This window comes from Saccoglossus kowalevskii, chromosome 7, assembly GCF_978046115.1.
Source record: "Saccoglossus kowalevskii chromosome 7, keSacKowa6.1, whole genome shotgun sequence".
NCBI classification, from domain to species: Eukaryota; Metazoa; Hemichordata; class Enteropneusta; family Harrimaniidae; genus Saccoglossus; species Saccoglossus kowalevskii.
Window position 1 is genome coordinate 25,691,190 of NC_140647.1, and position 14,890 is coordinate 25,706,079.

Here is a 14,890-nt window from a genome sequence, read left to right on the forward strand (position 1 = left end):
CTGTTAGAGATTTACAGAATACACAACTGCTGAGTGGGGTATATGTCCATGTATATCACATGCCCAAATGCCCACGTAGTCCGTGTTTCCTCGTTAGGTCAAAATAGTAATCTGATTACCGCACGGATGTTTGGTTCACTTTCCTTGAACAAAGAGATTAATAATGTCCATAAAAATGAAAGTTTGCACAACAGATTTAAAAAAAGGAGTATTAATGATGTATATTTTGTAAACTAGTTTACTGTAATTACAAAATGCTTTTTTTTTTCCCTGCAATTCGTTTCAATTTATGTGCAAATTTGACTAGATTTTGTGGCCGAGTGCACTAGTTTGGAAGACTACAAACTCAATTATCGTGTTTTGAATTTAAAAAATTTTATTTTTCAGCTCACCTCCCATGCTTCTACATAAATGACACCTGCTGACTGTAGAAATGATTGGAAAATCAAAGTTTGTTAGCTGAAATACATCAAATATAAAGTATTTTTGACGGCAACATGATGTAACGAAAATTAAGAATGTCATCAAGAACCGTTTTCCGATAACATTAAAAAAGTAACCACCTGTACTATGGTACAGTAGTTAGTATGTTCACATCAGAGTATGTGAATTCCATTCCTGGTGCTGACATTTTACTCAGCAGAATAAATCAGTACAGTCTGCCCTGCCTTCAAAACCTTTAGTATTAGATTTGAGAGATGCACATGCAATTAGCTCACCATAAAAAAAAAAAAAAATGCCAGTAGAGACAGAAGTTACTTCAAGTGGCGCCTGGCATATTTTTTTTCTTTTTTAAAACTCATAGCATCAGATTTGATACAATACAGGTACATTTGCCAATAATAGAGAATTATAGATATGAAAACAGTGTGGCTCAACTATTTAGCAAAAATAGTTAAAAATATCAGCCATGACCAAAATAAATAAATACATCAGCGATAATGCGAACAAAAAAGTGAAATTAAAGAAATAAACAAATATGAGTGAAAACAGTGAAAGTATCTACACAAAATGAAATAACATATAATGAAAGCAATCAGACTTACGATTTGAAAAATAAAATTGAAGGATGAATAATAAGCGTAATACACAATATTGTCTGTTTGGTTTGGTTACAGCTAGTGTGTGTGTGAATATTACATCAGTGCTAGGACAGTGAAGGAGGGGGGGGGGTGATATAGAGACCACATCCGGTTCAATTTCAAGCCTTGTTATATGGTTTCAATGTGGACAATAAACAAATCCCTATGGTGCCACCCCTTGCTGAGAAACATGTATAAACTATATCATTGATTTAGTTAGCTTTCCACTTCAAACAGGATTGAATGCTTCATTTTGTGGTGCATGCACTATGTTTAGTAAGTTATGCTCACACAACATATTAACAAGCCCTGTACATATGTACTATGGTCTAACCCTTATCTGGTCAATTTGATGTACTAGTATGTATGGCTGTCAGGATTAAGGCTATTATACATAATGTGTTCTATGCTCCAATTTACATATTCACTGGGTTTTAATTTAGCGCATTTTTCAGTCAGCGAAATAAGCAAAATTAAAACCCAGTGAATAAAGTGAAAGCTCAAATCCAAATACTAGTACACCACAATATGAAGTAAGTAAGTAAGTAATTCTTTATTGCTATCCTATCCCATTTGAGATCTTGACAAAAAGTACAATAAAGTCAAAAACATGTAATAATAAAAAAATGAAAATAAAAGGAAATACTAAAAATACAGTAAATGAATGAAATAAATACACATCTCACAATAAGAGATAAATGAATAATTGTAATATAATGTAAATAAATGTAAATCTGTGTTTTGTGGGGGTTTTTTTTGAGGCAGCTGGTACTGAAGTTATTGTTTGATTTTTTGCTCCCTAAGCATAAAGCAAGTATAAATGTGTTTTGAAATGTCTTTAATTTTGTGATCGTTTTTATTATTTAATATGTTTATTAATGTCTCTCCATGCATTTTATGTTTAGTAAAAAGGCTGGTTCTTTCTTTATCATATAGCTGGCACGTGAAAAGGAAATGTTTCTCATCTTCAATTTCTCCAAGATCACAGACAGGGCATATTCTATCAGAGATGGAGATGTTTTTGTATCTGCCTGATTCAATCTGTAAACGGTGGGCACTTATTCTAAGTTTAGTCATTGCAGCACAATATAGTGGATTTTTAATTATTTGGAGGTATTTCTCAAAAGAAAAATCAGTTTTTATTTCTCTGTATGTTCTCAATTTGTTTTTGTGATGCACGCCCTTATCATCATCAAACATGCATTCTTTACTTTTTTTCTGGAATTGCATTTTAAGTTTTTCTGTGATGTCTTCAATAGTAGCATTGCTGTATTTAATTTGCAATCATTTACCTAAACAAACAACAAAGTACACTGTATAAGCTAATGTGGTACCTCTTAATCCCATCCAATCAATTAAAGAGGCACCACAGAATACCTGGGATTAGACAATAGTTGTGTTCACGTTACACGAAGTACGGGCTAAGATTTAAGCTGATTTAGGCTTATCTAGCATATTTGCATTTTGGCTAGACCCAATTGCGTCCACGCACAGGGAGGGCCAGTCGTTAGCACGGGCTAAGGGGTGCCATTAGTCGGTGACCTTTGGTAAGCCGCTATTTACGAACGAAAAATGGATGACACGCGCGAGGTTCTATTTCTGCTGCTGGCATGTTTCGTTCTAATTTTGAAGCGACGTGCACAGGAACGCAGAGAAGACGGACCCAACTTATTTGGATGCACAGAAACAGTATACAACGGGCGTAACAGAATACAGAGTTTTATTAATGCACGTCGTAGACAGCGAACCAAATTTATGTTGTCCACAATTGGAGCTGCTGCATGCTGTACGCTCTACTACAGCGACCCGATCATTGTGGAAACGAGCGCGGAGTAATGACTGGTGGAATAGAGTCGTTATACGAACATGGGACAATTTTCACACCCAAAGGTCGCCGCAGAGGGTGCTTAGCCCTGGGCTAAGCGTTCGCGCATACTTCGTTAGCCCGTGCCAAGGTCTAGACCGCGTCTTAAATTCGGATCAGATTTAACCCGTATTCCTTAGCCCGTGCTAAGCGTTCACGCACGTTTTCTTAGCACGGGCTAAGGAATTTGACCTCTTAGCCCGTGCTAAGGAGCTGTGCGTGAACGCAACAATAGAATCTCAACTAATCTCAGTTTTGTCTGGAACTGTAATTCCAATCTAGTAAGAATATTTGTTTAATACATATATGCTACAACTTTTAGAGCTGAAGCTACTTAAAATAATAAGAGCCAAATTGCAATGAAATTTGTATAAAGTTAATACCTAATGTTTTATACTCAAATCTCAATGATAATCTTCATCAGAAAACCAATCCTATTAGTTTTGTTTTGCAGAAACATTTTTAAAAAATCCTATACGAGGTCATTTGTAAAAAACAACAATATGTTGACAGGGTTGGGGGTTTTGAGATTTTTGAGTTTTAAGTGATGGTTTGAAAATAAACAAAAAATATGCTTACAATCCCTTATATTATATGAACAATAAAAATATTTATATCTGGAACATGATTCGATCTTGTTTTTTAATTTCAGTCCAAAGGGTATCCATTTAATACTGTTATTAATGTGAGAGCTATACCACCACCAAAGAACTCATAAAGTTTGCACATATGTTTTACTATATTCCACTTCAGTATATTTATGTAAATATGCAGGTAGTGTAATATTTGCATATTCAATCATCCTTTTGAAGTTTTTAAGCCTTTTCACATGTGCGAATGAAATTTTGTCTGCTCTGCAGAAAAAGTATTTCCGTGCGAATGAGCAGTTTAATAGCATGTTGTCTGTTATCTTGTAGTATGAACCTACACCACTAAGGGGTGTCATTAGAGGGCATTGTGACTCAACTCCAGGTTAAACACAGAACTCAAGTCCTTGAACTCCAAGCTAAACTACACTGTAACCCTCCTTGGGACGACTATGTTAATTGTTTCACACATGTTTTTCAACAGTCAAAACTCCGTATATTGGTACACGGTGAACACCACATTAAAGGCCTACATTTATTATAATGATTTTAGCATGAAAACATATTGATTACAAACTTTACATATTCAACAATTCTCAAAAGATTTGATAATTTTGGAAGTAAAAAATTATTATAAAGTCTATTTACAAAAATCAACCACAAAATAAAAAAAAAAACTGTCAAAAAACTGTCAAATAATTATTTCCTTACAAACACAATTTGACTTAAACTTTATTAATAATACATATCAGAACTGCTGATTATTAAACATGTACCAGTTTTTACCAGTTTTATGTCATTGACGATAATGTCTATACGAAAATAAATATGTATATATGCAAAGCGAAATCTGGTACATAATATTTGATTTTGTTCTTTAATTTATTTCCTATTTACATTTATTTTAATACTTTTTTCTACTTCCAAAAATTATGGCAAACTATCATGACAAAGTCAAAAAATAAAGATTTGTTTGGGATAAGATAAATTTCACTTAAATTTCAATTAAATACGACAACAATTCAACGTGTGCAAAGTGAACTCGTAAAGTTTGCACACATGTTGTACTATATTCAACTCTAGTATTTTCATATAAATACATAGATAGTGTTATATTTGCATATTCAACCATTTTTGGGGAAAAATTATTGATTACAAATTTTACATCATAATTTATAATTTTTCAAAAGATTTGACTTTTTTAAGTAAAATAATTTTATAAAGATATTATTTAGTAACTACAATATATACAACTTTTAAAGGCCTACATGATAATGATTTTTCAGGAAAAAAGATTGATTACAAATTTTACATCATAATTCATAATTTTTCTACAAGATTTGATTTTTTTTTAAGTAAAATAATTTTATAAAGATATAATTTACGGAAAATAACTACAAAATTCAGCAATTTCCGAACAAACACATTTTGGTGTTAACTTTACCAATACTATATATCAGAGCTGCTGACTAATAAACATGTAAAAGTTTTAGAGAGTTCTTAAAAATTAGTTTATAATAAATATTTTTGATGTTATCATTGATGATATTTTACATGTACGTCAAAACATATTCAAATTGTTGATTTATTTTGTGACAGTATTGATTTACCACAGAAAAGAATTGATCAGTGACAAGTCAATATTCTCAAAAAGTACAACTATTGATTATAGCTGATATATACATTCTGTTGTATTGGTGGCACATATCTATTTTTTTATTGAAAAATTAGATATCTTGCAGTTTCAGCAAATCTAATACTGACCCACATTACAACAAAACATAACTATATTTCTATTGAACTCCACTGAATGAAAATATGATTACTGAAAATAATCAGTTTTCAAATCATTTCTACTTAACCAGTCGGCAGGTATAGGTAAAACAAGAAGAATAAAACCAACACCACCAGTCTTGGAAAAAGAAGAGATTATTATACTAGACATATTTTCATCCATTTCACATACTCATAAAAAAAAAAAAACGTCATCTTGAGATATTATGCTAAACCTATGATAGTATGTTGTGGACTGACCTGCAGTGGATGCCTGTCAACCATGTCTCTTTGCTGATCAGTTCACACAATGTGCAGCAGCATGTAGCAGATTTATCATTTTAATGCATATGTATGAGTACGGCTTAGTTTCCAATATAAAAGGTTTTCTATTGAAGTGTGGGAATCAACGCATACGTGCACATCCCTTCAAAATGGCCACACTTAAAATATATCATGTTGAACACTGTGGAGTGAACACGATTCAAAATGGCTCAGAAATGGAATATTCCGTACACAGTTGTTCATTTCATGGTTTATATACGCAACCCCCAAAAACATTTAAAAGCAATTCAAAAAAAAAAAATTTAAGAATATACAGATTATTTCAATGTGTAAAAATTCAAAATGCCACATTTACATGACATAACAAAGATATAATTCAGTATATGCATGATTATGATAGAAAATTGGTTGTGGAAGCCACAATGATTGACAACGTAGTCTTTAACAGTACTTTAATTCACACAGTGGCATCGTTCACTGTATTATTACATGTCAAATAAAGGGGCAGAATAATACTTCATGTTTATTAAACTCCACATGTTACAGGTCAACAACTATTTCATTGTTAGAAATCAGAATCCTACTACCAACAACACTCTACCTACTAGTTTTCAGTGTAGAGGCAAAAGACTTGAATAAAAGTTGAATTGATTGTAAATTTATGTAACATATTTGGCCCATTGGCTCAATACGCCAGACACCAGGGGTGCCAGACATCGAGGGGTTCCTATATGCCAGACACCAGGAGGTCACTACGCCAGGGGCACTAGGGGGGGTCACTATGCCGGGCACTAGGGGGGGTCACTATGCCAGACACCAGGGGGTCACTATACCAGACACCAGGGGGTCACTACGCCAGGCATCAGGGGTCCCTGCGCCAGGCACCAGGGGAAGGGGGGAGTGTCTACCATGCCAGACACCAGAGAGTCACTACACCTGGTACTGGGGGGGGGGGCACCACACCAGACACTGGGGGGGGGGGGGGGCACTTTGCCAGACACTTGAGGGCCACTATGCCAGTCACAAGGAGGGTCACTACACCAGTCACCAGGGTGTCACTACACCAGTCACCGGGGGGGGGGGGGGCCTATGCCATCACTAGGGGGGTCACTAAGCCAGACACAAGGGGGTTACTAGGCCAGACACAAGGGGGTTAATATGTTCGACACTAGGGGGTTAATATACTGGACACGAGGGGGTCACTATGCCAGACACAAGGAGGTCCCTATGCCAGACACTAGGGGTCACTATGCCAGACACCAGGGGGTCAGTATCCCAGACACTAAAGGGAACTGTACCAGACCCAGAGGAGAAGTGACACTAGAATCATGATAGAGAATGTATTTATGACCAGTGGCGTTCCACAAAATATGAACCATATAAAGGCAACAGAAATTGTGTAAGACACAGCTTTAAAAAAACTGCTATATACAAATATCTTGTTTTTGTTTTATTTTCATTCACATGGTGTTGTTATGGTAACAAAAAGTGAAAGACAACCACTTGTTGATCACCAATATAAAGGACAGCATTTTATAAATGTGTCCAGCTTGTGCCAGCTCGAGCAGAGTTCAATGATAAACTCCAATATGAGTCCCTGGCCTGGCCTGGCCTGGCCTTGACCATCCAAACAAGAACCCCCCAGTCAAGGGCACTGTTCTAGCTCAGCATGATCTTGGCCTAACTTTGATTCATTTTAGGCCAAAACCATATACCAGTAAACACACAAAAGATAATCTTGTGTTAATTATTGGAAGGAAGAATAGTTCGTCTCTGATAAAATGCTGTTGTGTAAATCTAGCAAAAGTTGAAATGACCACCTAAATGTAAACAGCATTCAAGGACAGGCCGGCAACTGATTAAATCCGACACAGCTGCCAGCGTATAGCCTTCAGACTGTCCTAGATACAGCAACAACAAGTCAATGCAATAAAATACTTGTGGAATGTATAGTAAATGTTTTAGTTAACTTGAAATGACATTTTTCACACCTGCAGTAGGTCTAGAAGAAAACCTGCTGATTAAACATACACAGAATGTAAATGAAGGTTTATGATCCAGAAACTGGAAAAGAATTAGTTGTTTATAAGAAAAAAATAAAGAAACGCCATGTGCATTTTGAGAATGTTTGTATGAGGATTTATTGCATCAGACCTTGACTGGTTGGTTGGTTGGTTGGATGGTTGTTGATTCATTAAGTCATTAGGCACTGGTATTTTCATTGATGTTTTCATTTGTTCATTCATTGTTTTGTTCATTCATTGTACTATTCATTCATTCATTTATTCATTTGTTCGTTCAGTCGTTCATTAATTCATTCATTTGTTCATTCATTCATTTGTTCGTTCGTTTGTTTTACTGTATAGACAATATATATTATCTCCATTGCATCACATCATTGATTCAACATGAAATTAAGTCATTACAACAGCTGTGTCCAGATATTCAGATTAGTTTGAACACTAGGGGTCAACATATGCCATTATATGGACTGGTGATCAAAGATGAAAAATCTTTAAAAACTTGAAAGCGTGTCTGTCATGTAACAGTTTGATCACAGCATAGAACAAAATGCATTCATATAAGAGATGACATTAGAATGAATGCAAAGTATTTAATCTAGAAGTACATCACAGAATTGACCTAATAGTCCAACCAGAGATCGACTGAATAATAACTAAATGACAAAACAGACAACTGCAAATATAAACCACAGTTCGAATAATAACTAACCGAGAAAACAGACAACCGCAAATATAAACAAGTATTCGACTGATTAGTAACAAACCGACAAAACAGAAAACTGCGAAAATAAGGAAAGGTGAAACTTAATTACCAATAAAGTTTTTAAAAAAATGTAATTACCTGATGTCAGAAAATGAACTCTGCGGAATACCGATGATGTTAGCAAGCTCTTCAACAAAGCGAAGTCCCTTTTCCGGAGTCAGTCTGTCAATAAAGAGAAAATTATTACAAATTCAGATGAATGATAACAAATTATTGCATATGAAATTTGTTTCTCCCAGTATCCTAATATACACTGAATGTATATATGACAGTGAAACATGTCAACACATGTGAGATATGTGTGATGAATTAAGACAATGATTTGGATTTGCTGCAAGTTTACACATGATTTAAGTTAACACATAGGGTTTGGTTTACAGAGTCTGCTTCACGCAGGGTTTGTTTTACGCAGGGGCTTAGGTTAAATAAAGATAGGTTTATATAGGGTTTGGCTTCAAGTAGCACTAGGCTATGTTCACACAATATTCAGTTTACACAGAACACAGGGTTCAGTTACCACAGGTTTTGCCCTGTGGTATAGTGTGGTGTTTGCCATGTGGCATAGTGTGGTGTTTGCCCTGTGGCATAGTGTGGTGTTTGCCCTGTGGTATAGTGTGGTGTTTGCCCTGTGGCATAGTGTGGTGTTTGCCCTGTGGCATAGTGTGGTGTTTGCCCTGTGGTATAGTGTGGTGTTTGCCCTGTGGCATAGTGTGGTGTTTGCCCTGTGGCATAGTGTGGTGTTTGCCCTGTGGTATAGTGTGGTGTTTGCCCTGTGGTATAGTGTAGTGTTTGCCCTGTGGCATAATGTGGTGTTTGCCTTGTGGTATAGTGTGGTGTTTGCTCTGTGGCATAGTGTGGTGTTTGCCCTGTGGCATAGTGTGGTGTTTGCCCTGTGGCATAGTGTGGTGTTTGCCCTGTGGCATAGTGTGGAGTTTTCCCTGTGGCATAGTGTGGTGTTTGCCCTGTGGCATAGTGTGGTGTTTGCCCTGTGGCATAGTGTGGTGTTTGCTCTATGGCATAGTGTGGTGTTTGCCCTGTGGCATAGTGTGGTGTTTGCCCTGTGGTATAGTGTGGTGTTTGCCCTGTGGTATAGTGTAGTGTTTGCCCTGTGGCATAGTGTGGTGTTTGCCTTGTGGTATAGTGTGGTGTTTGCTCTGTGGCATAGTGTGGTGTTTGCCCTGTGGCATAGTGTGGTGTTTGCCCTGTGGCATAGTGTGGTGTTTGCCCTGTGGCATAGTGTGGTGTTTGCCCTGTGGCATAGTGTGGTGTTTGCTCTATGGCATAGTGTGGTGTTTGCCATGTGGCATAGTGTGGTGTTTGCCATGTGGCATAGTGTGGCATTTGCCCTGTGGCATAGTGTGGTGTTTGCCATGTGGCATAGTGTGGTATTTGCCCTGTGGCATAGTGTGGTGTTTGCACTGTGGCATAATGTGGTGTTTGCCATGTGGCATATTGTGGTGTTGGCCCTATGGCATAGTGTGGTGTTTGCCCTATGGCATAGTGTGGTGTTTGCCCTGTGGCATAATGTGGTGTTTGCCATGTGGCATAATGTGGTGTTTGCCCTATGGCATAGTGTGGTGTTTGCTCTATGGCATACTGTGATGTAGTATATGGTGTAATGTTGCGTAGTGATGCATGTGCACATAATGTGGTGTGCATCTTTGTTGTATGGTGTGGCATACTGTAGTGAGGCGAGGTGAGGTAAAGTGAGGTGAGGTGAGGTGAGGTGAGTTGAAGCGAGGTTAGGTGTGGTTAGGTGTTGAGACATGGTAATATATGCATCGCGTGGCTCAATATGGCATAGTACGCGTCATGTTGTGTGTAACCCTACTGTACAGTGTTGTGTACATAACATGTCATAAAGTAGTGTGGGACCCACATGAATTCATGGCATGGCATAGTTCATAAATTTAAACCCTCACCTTCACAGAAACTTTGTACATTTTGCTACCAGTAAATTCCACTAGACATTTTAGCTGTGACTACACACACACTAACCACCATGTCAAAGAATTGAACAGTCTATAAAAATACTACAATGTCACTGACGTACCGATACATGTATATACCTGCTGACGTCACTCATTCACTCTAAGTTCTACATAAATATATACACATCAATCATTTAGTATTCACGGCAAGTATTGCACAGTTTCTATAAATAGAACTGTCCAGTTTACTTGGCATACATTAAAGTGACAATTGCTGGTCTACGTATTAGTCAGTCTGAGCACACAGAAATAATAATCAAAATGAAATAAAATTCTAATCATTAATTATAATATTCCTGTAGGCTCCAAATATACAGAAACAATTTGTTCCTAATATTACCAGATAACTGAGATTACTTTTAATCTAAATTTTTGTTTATTTGTAAACACATTAATTGATTTTATTTTTATTATATTTCAATTTGTTGCCTTGTATTACCTGACTGATAAAAAAATATCTGTGAAGAGACTGGGTTGATAGAAAGGTCTTTATAGAACTGATTGTTTTTCAATAATTTACTGATTATGTGAAATAAGATTCCAGATTGATTAATATGAACGTAATATTTGTATCAACAGAAAATGAAAATAATATATAAACATCCAATATTAATATGATTGATATGATAATTTAAATTTATTTTGAAAGGAGTAAAATTAAAATCATCAAAATAAATCTGCAGAAGCAAAATATGCTTAATAAAAAAAATGGCCGACAGTGATGACATCAGCAGGTTGTTGCTATGACGTCAGCAACTAATGATGCGTTTCCTCTTTTACTATATTGACAATTTTTTTGTTTTTTTGAAATTACATTTGTAAAGATTTAAGTATATCCTGTTGGTGGGGTTTTGCAATGGAAGGATTGAATCAAATCACACAGAAATTATGTTTATAGATTATTACTGTGGGAGGTTAAATCCTATCGTAACTTAGACAAAATATGGGTATGATAATTATAGTCAGAGCCAAGTGAAGCCATAAGCTCCAACAGTTTAATAAAACATCAAAGGAATACACATTTGCAGACAGTTGGTGTAAATATATGTTGTACTGCAATAATAATAAATGTAACTATATAATGAAAAACAACATAACCTCAATCTACTATGAGCACATTTCAAATCAATAGATAACAGCTTTACATTTCTACATTGATCTAGATTTTCTTTACTCCTTAGCAACAGAGTTTTTTCTCTCCAAAATTTGTGTGCAAATTTTCCACATATTTAGTAATTGGTTTTTTTTAATCTGATTAAAATAAGATCCTAGTTTGGGCTTTTTTTATTTTATTTTTTTTAAATATGTTTTCAATTATTTATTTTTCATAAACTTTATTTTATTAATTATTTTCCATTTTTTTAAAAATGTTGGTGAACAATATGAAATAAGGTGTATATAATACAGAGGTGTTTCTATTGTCAAAATAAGTAGTATTTTTAGCATTCAGGATTCAAATGTGATTATATGGTTTATATATGTATTTGTCTTGGAGATGAGATTTTAATAAAGCAAATACAATCCATTATGGTTTAAAATGGATCACAGATTTTTATAAACCTCAACCAGACAGTTTTAAGTGCTATAGTACAGTGGTTGATCTACTAGTCAATTTGTGAAATTACAAGTCTGTTTTTTTTTTTAACAGTGAACTAATTATTGATTTCTCCCATTAGTTAATTTTTATATATATAAATCTTTGAAACTTGTTTATTTTAGGTAGGCAGAATAAGTAAATATTGTCATCTAATTTCACAGTAAATATCTCCTGATAGACATGGGACTTCAATAACCAATTATCTAAATCTTTATACTTGTGACTGTCAGGAAAATAGCTTTCAACCACACAAATAGACAATTTTTATCAGCAATAACGATATAATATACTGTAAAGTACCTATTTTCGCTTGGAATTAATTTACGCTGAATGGATGATTCAGTGAACATAAAATCCAGTGAATATAATTTTTTCACTATATTTTTCATTCAACTTTCTGTGAAACAAAATTCCATACAAAACACCAAAAATTCCAGCTAAAATAAAGTATTTTACAGTAGGAGAGAATATGGCAAGCAGATATTTGTATAACCCCTTCACCCCCTAGAAACAAATATCAATTCATTGCAGTACCAGTGCCATATCTTTAATTTAAGCAAAACTGAAGAATTATTACTCCCGAATAATCAGCATTGTGCTGCGTTTTGCATGCAGTCCTCTTTGGGTTAATTGATTTCACATTGCTTACAGGGTTCAAGATCATTTAAAAAAAAAAATTAAATAAATAAATGAATAATGATGAAAGTTAACCAATATCGACAAGGCTCATGAAATGTTTGATTTTCTTTTTTGAATTAATCATAGAAGAAATACAAAAGACAAATCCGAACTGCAGGAATCACACAGACAATAATATGTTGCGATGGAATGTGTACACCCAAGTACAGTATATATATGCAAGTAGACAGACCCCAATTACTAACATCAATAGGCCACATGAACACTGCCTTGTAAATGTAGAAAAATGTCATGCTTTTAAAGTTTCCAGCCGAAGGCAGAAATGCTTAAGTAAAATAAATTATCTTCCACTGAAATAATGAATTCCAGCCTATTGAGTATTCTTACAGTTGACAGATACCAAATACACTGCCCTCAAAAATGGCCCTCTTTCCATTTTTCAACTCACTGCTGCCAAAATAATCAAAAATGCCTCAAAATGTAATGAATTATACTTACCACGATTCAAATACCAAAAATACGATCCAAAAAAAACACAATAGGATATGATTCATGATTCACAGAAAAAACAATCCGTTACATAAAAATATTCAGAGATTGAAACCACAACAGTTTCATAGTGAAGAGATAAGGGTGTCAAAATTCTAACAAAATTTAATTTACCATCTTGGTGAACAAAAGTGTTAGCGATGCTGTTGTCATGCCAACCTATCAATCCTCATCTACCATTCCTTCCGTTTTTCGTTTAGACTTGGATACTGATAAAATTCAGCTATACAAAGTCTATTGATATGCAAATTAAGGAGTGGGTGGCTAACCATGTGGGCCTCTATCATACATCTTGTGTTTTTTTTCAACTCACACAATTGAGTTAATTATCTTTTAAATTAAACCATTCATATTTTGTTTCAAACATGAAATTCATTTTTTCCTTTATTCAGACGTTCAAAGGTCAAATAAATTGAATATTTAAACCAGACTTATTTATTTTATACTATTTGTATAAATATTTGAGTATAAACTGTTCAAATTTAGGTCAATACAAAAATGTTTTAAATATTAACCCACATTAGCCACAAAAAATATTGTGTTGATGGCATGATAATTTAAAATATTCGCAACACATACAAGAAGGTTAATGTATACAAGCTAGCCCGTGTAGTCATGGGGAAATCCTTAAAAAGAAAAGGCAAGGTCTACCAACCACATGTCATTATTGCGTGGGCAATGAATGTTATTTCCGAGACATCAATTGGCAGATTAAAAACGCTTCTAATCACACAAAAAATTGAGTGGTCAAAGGGTGACACACATTTGCATTCACCCACACAAATTACACTTTAAATATTTCATTTAATTATAGGTTATAATATTTTAATTATCTAATTTGTATAAATGAGTTTGGCTTGAAGAAAGATTCTATTGTGATTGAAAACAGCCAAGAATTACCCTTTCTATATATTAATTGTAAAAACACTGGCATGTATACTAGTACTTTCCAAGCCTTCATCAATGTTGAACAAAATAAATGTTATTGTAGTGGTGAGCTAGATGAAAAAAACTTTACACAGAGGGCGCTATCCAACAATATGAAATCATTCCTGACAATATCAGTATTAAAAAGACACTATTGTGAATTCCATGCATTTGAAAGAATGAGTGAAATTATGATTATGTAATACAAAGAAAAGGATTACCATACACAAAATACTAAAACATCTCACATCACTAGTGATTAATATATCTTAATTCGAGCAGAACGTCTACTGTATGACTACAATAGCGGCAATAATGAAACACAATGGTGTTCAACATTATTTTTAACCCCAAAAACTTTATTTTGATTCAACATTCATAAAACTAATTAATTTGAGATACATTCAATAAAATATAAAATGGCAAATTGAATTATAATAAAGTTAACTCATGAATCCATACAAAGATACTGAACAATCAAAGAAAGCTTAGAAAGAACTCCCGTGTGCTGAGAGTATTGAAGACACATTCAAAATTAATTCAAAATTACTTGTACATGAGATATTGATGGAAAAGCTGAAAACTAATTATGTAAATCAGGTAACTAATATGAACAGAACAGAACAAAAAAATTATGAATTTTTATGCTAATTAGAGAATTAATATGAACAAATTTTAACCCAAAATTAATCAGGCCTGTCTATTGTCCTAGAGCATTTATGTACCAAATTTTATTCAAATGTGATGATCAGTAATTGAGATATCAGTGTTAATTAATTATGTCAATTAGGTGATTAATAAGCATAAAT

General features: G+C 34.4%; 1 protein-coding gene across 2 annotated transcripts in view; it reads right to left on the minus strand.

Annotated features, from left to right (window-relative positions):
- LOC100368963 (receptor-type tyrosine-protein phosphatase-like N) overlaps positions 1 to 14,890 on the minus strand; it is a 209,548-nt gene that overhangs the window by 135,043 nt on the left and 59,615 nt on the right. For both annotated transcript variants that reach the window (XM_085501370.1, XM_085501371.1), the window contains one exon: positions 8,457 to 8,540. In XM_085501370.1, coding sequence (XP_085357496.1) covers positions 8,457 to 8,540 — 84 coding nt within the window. The remainder of the gene's footprint in view (positions 1 to 8,456; positions 8,541 to 14,890) is intronic.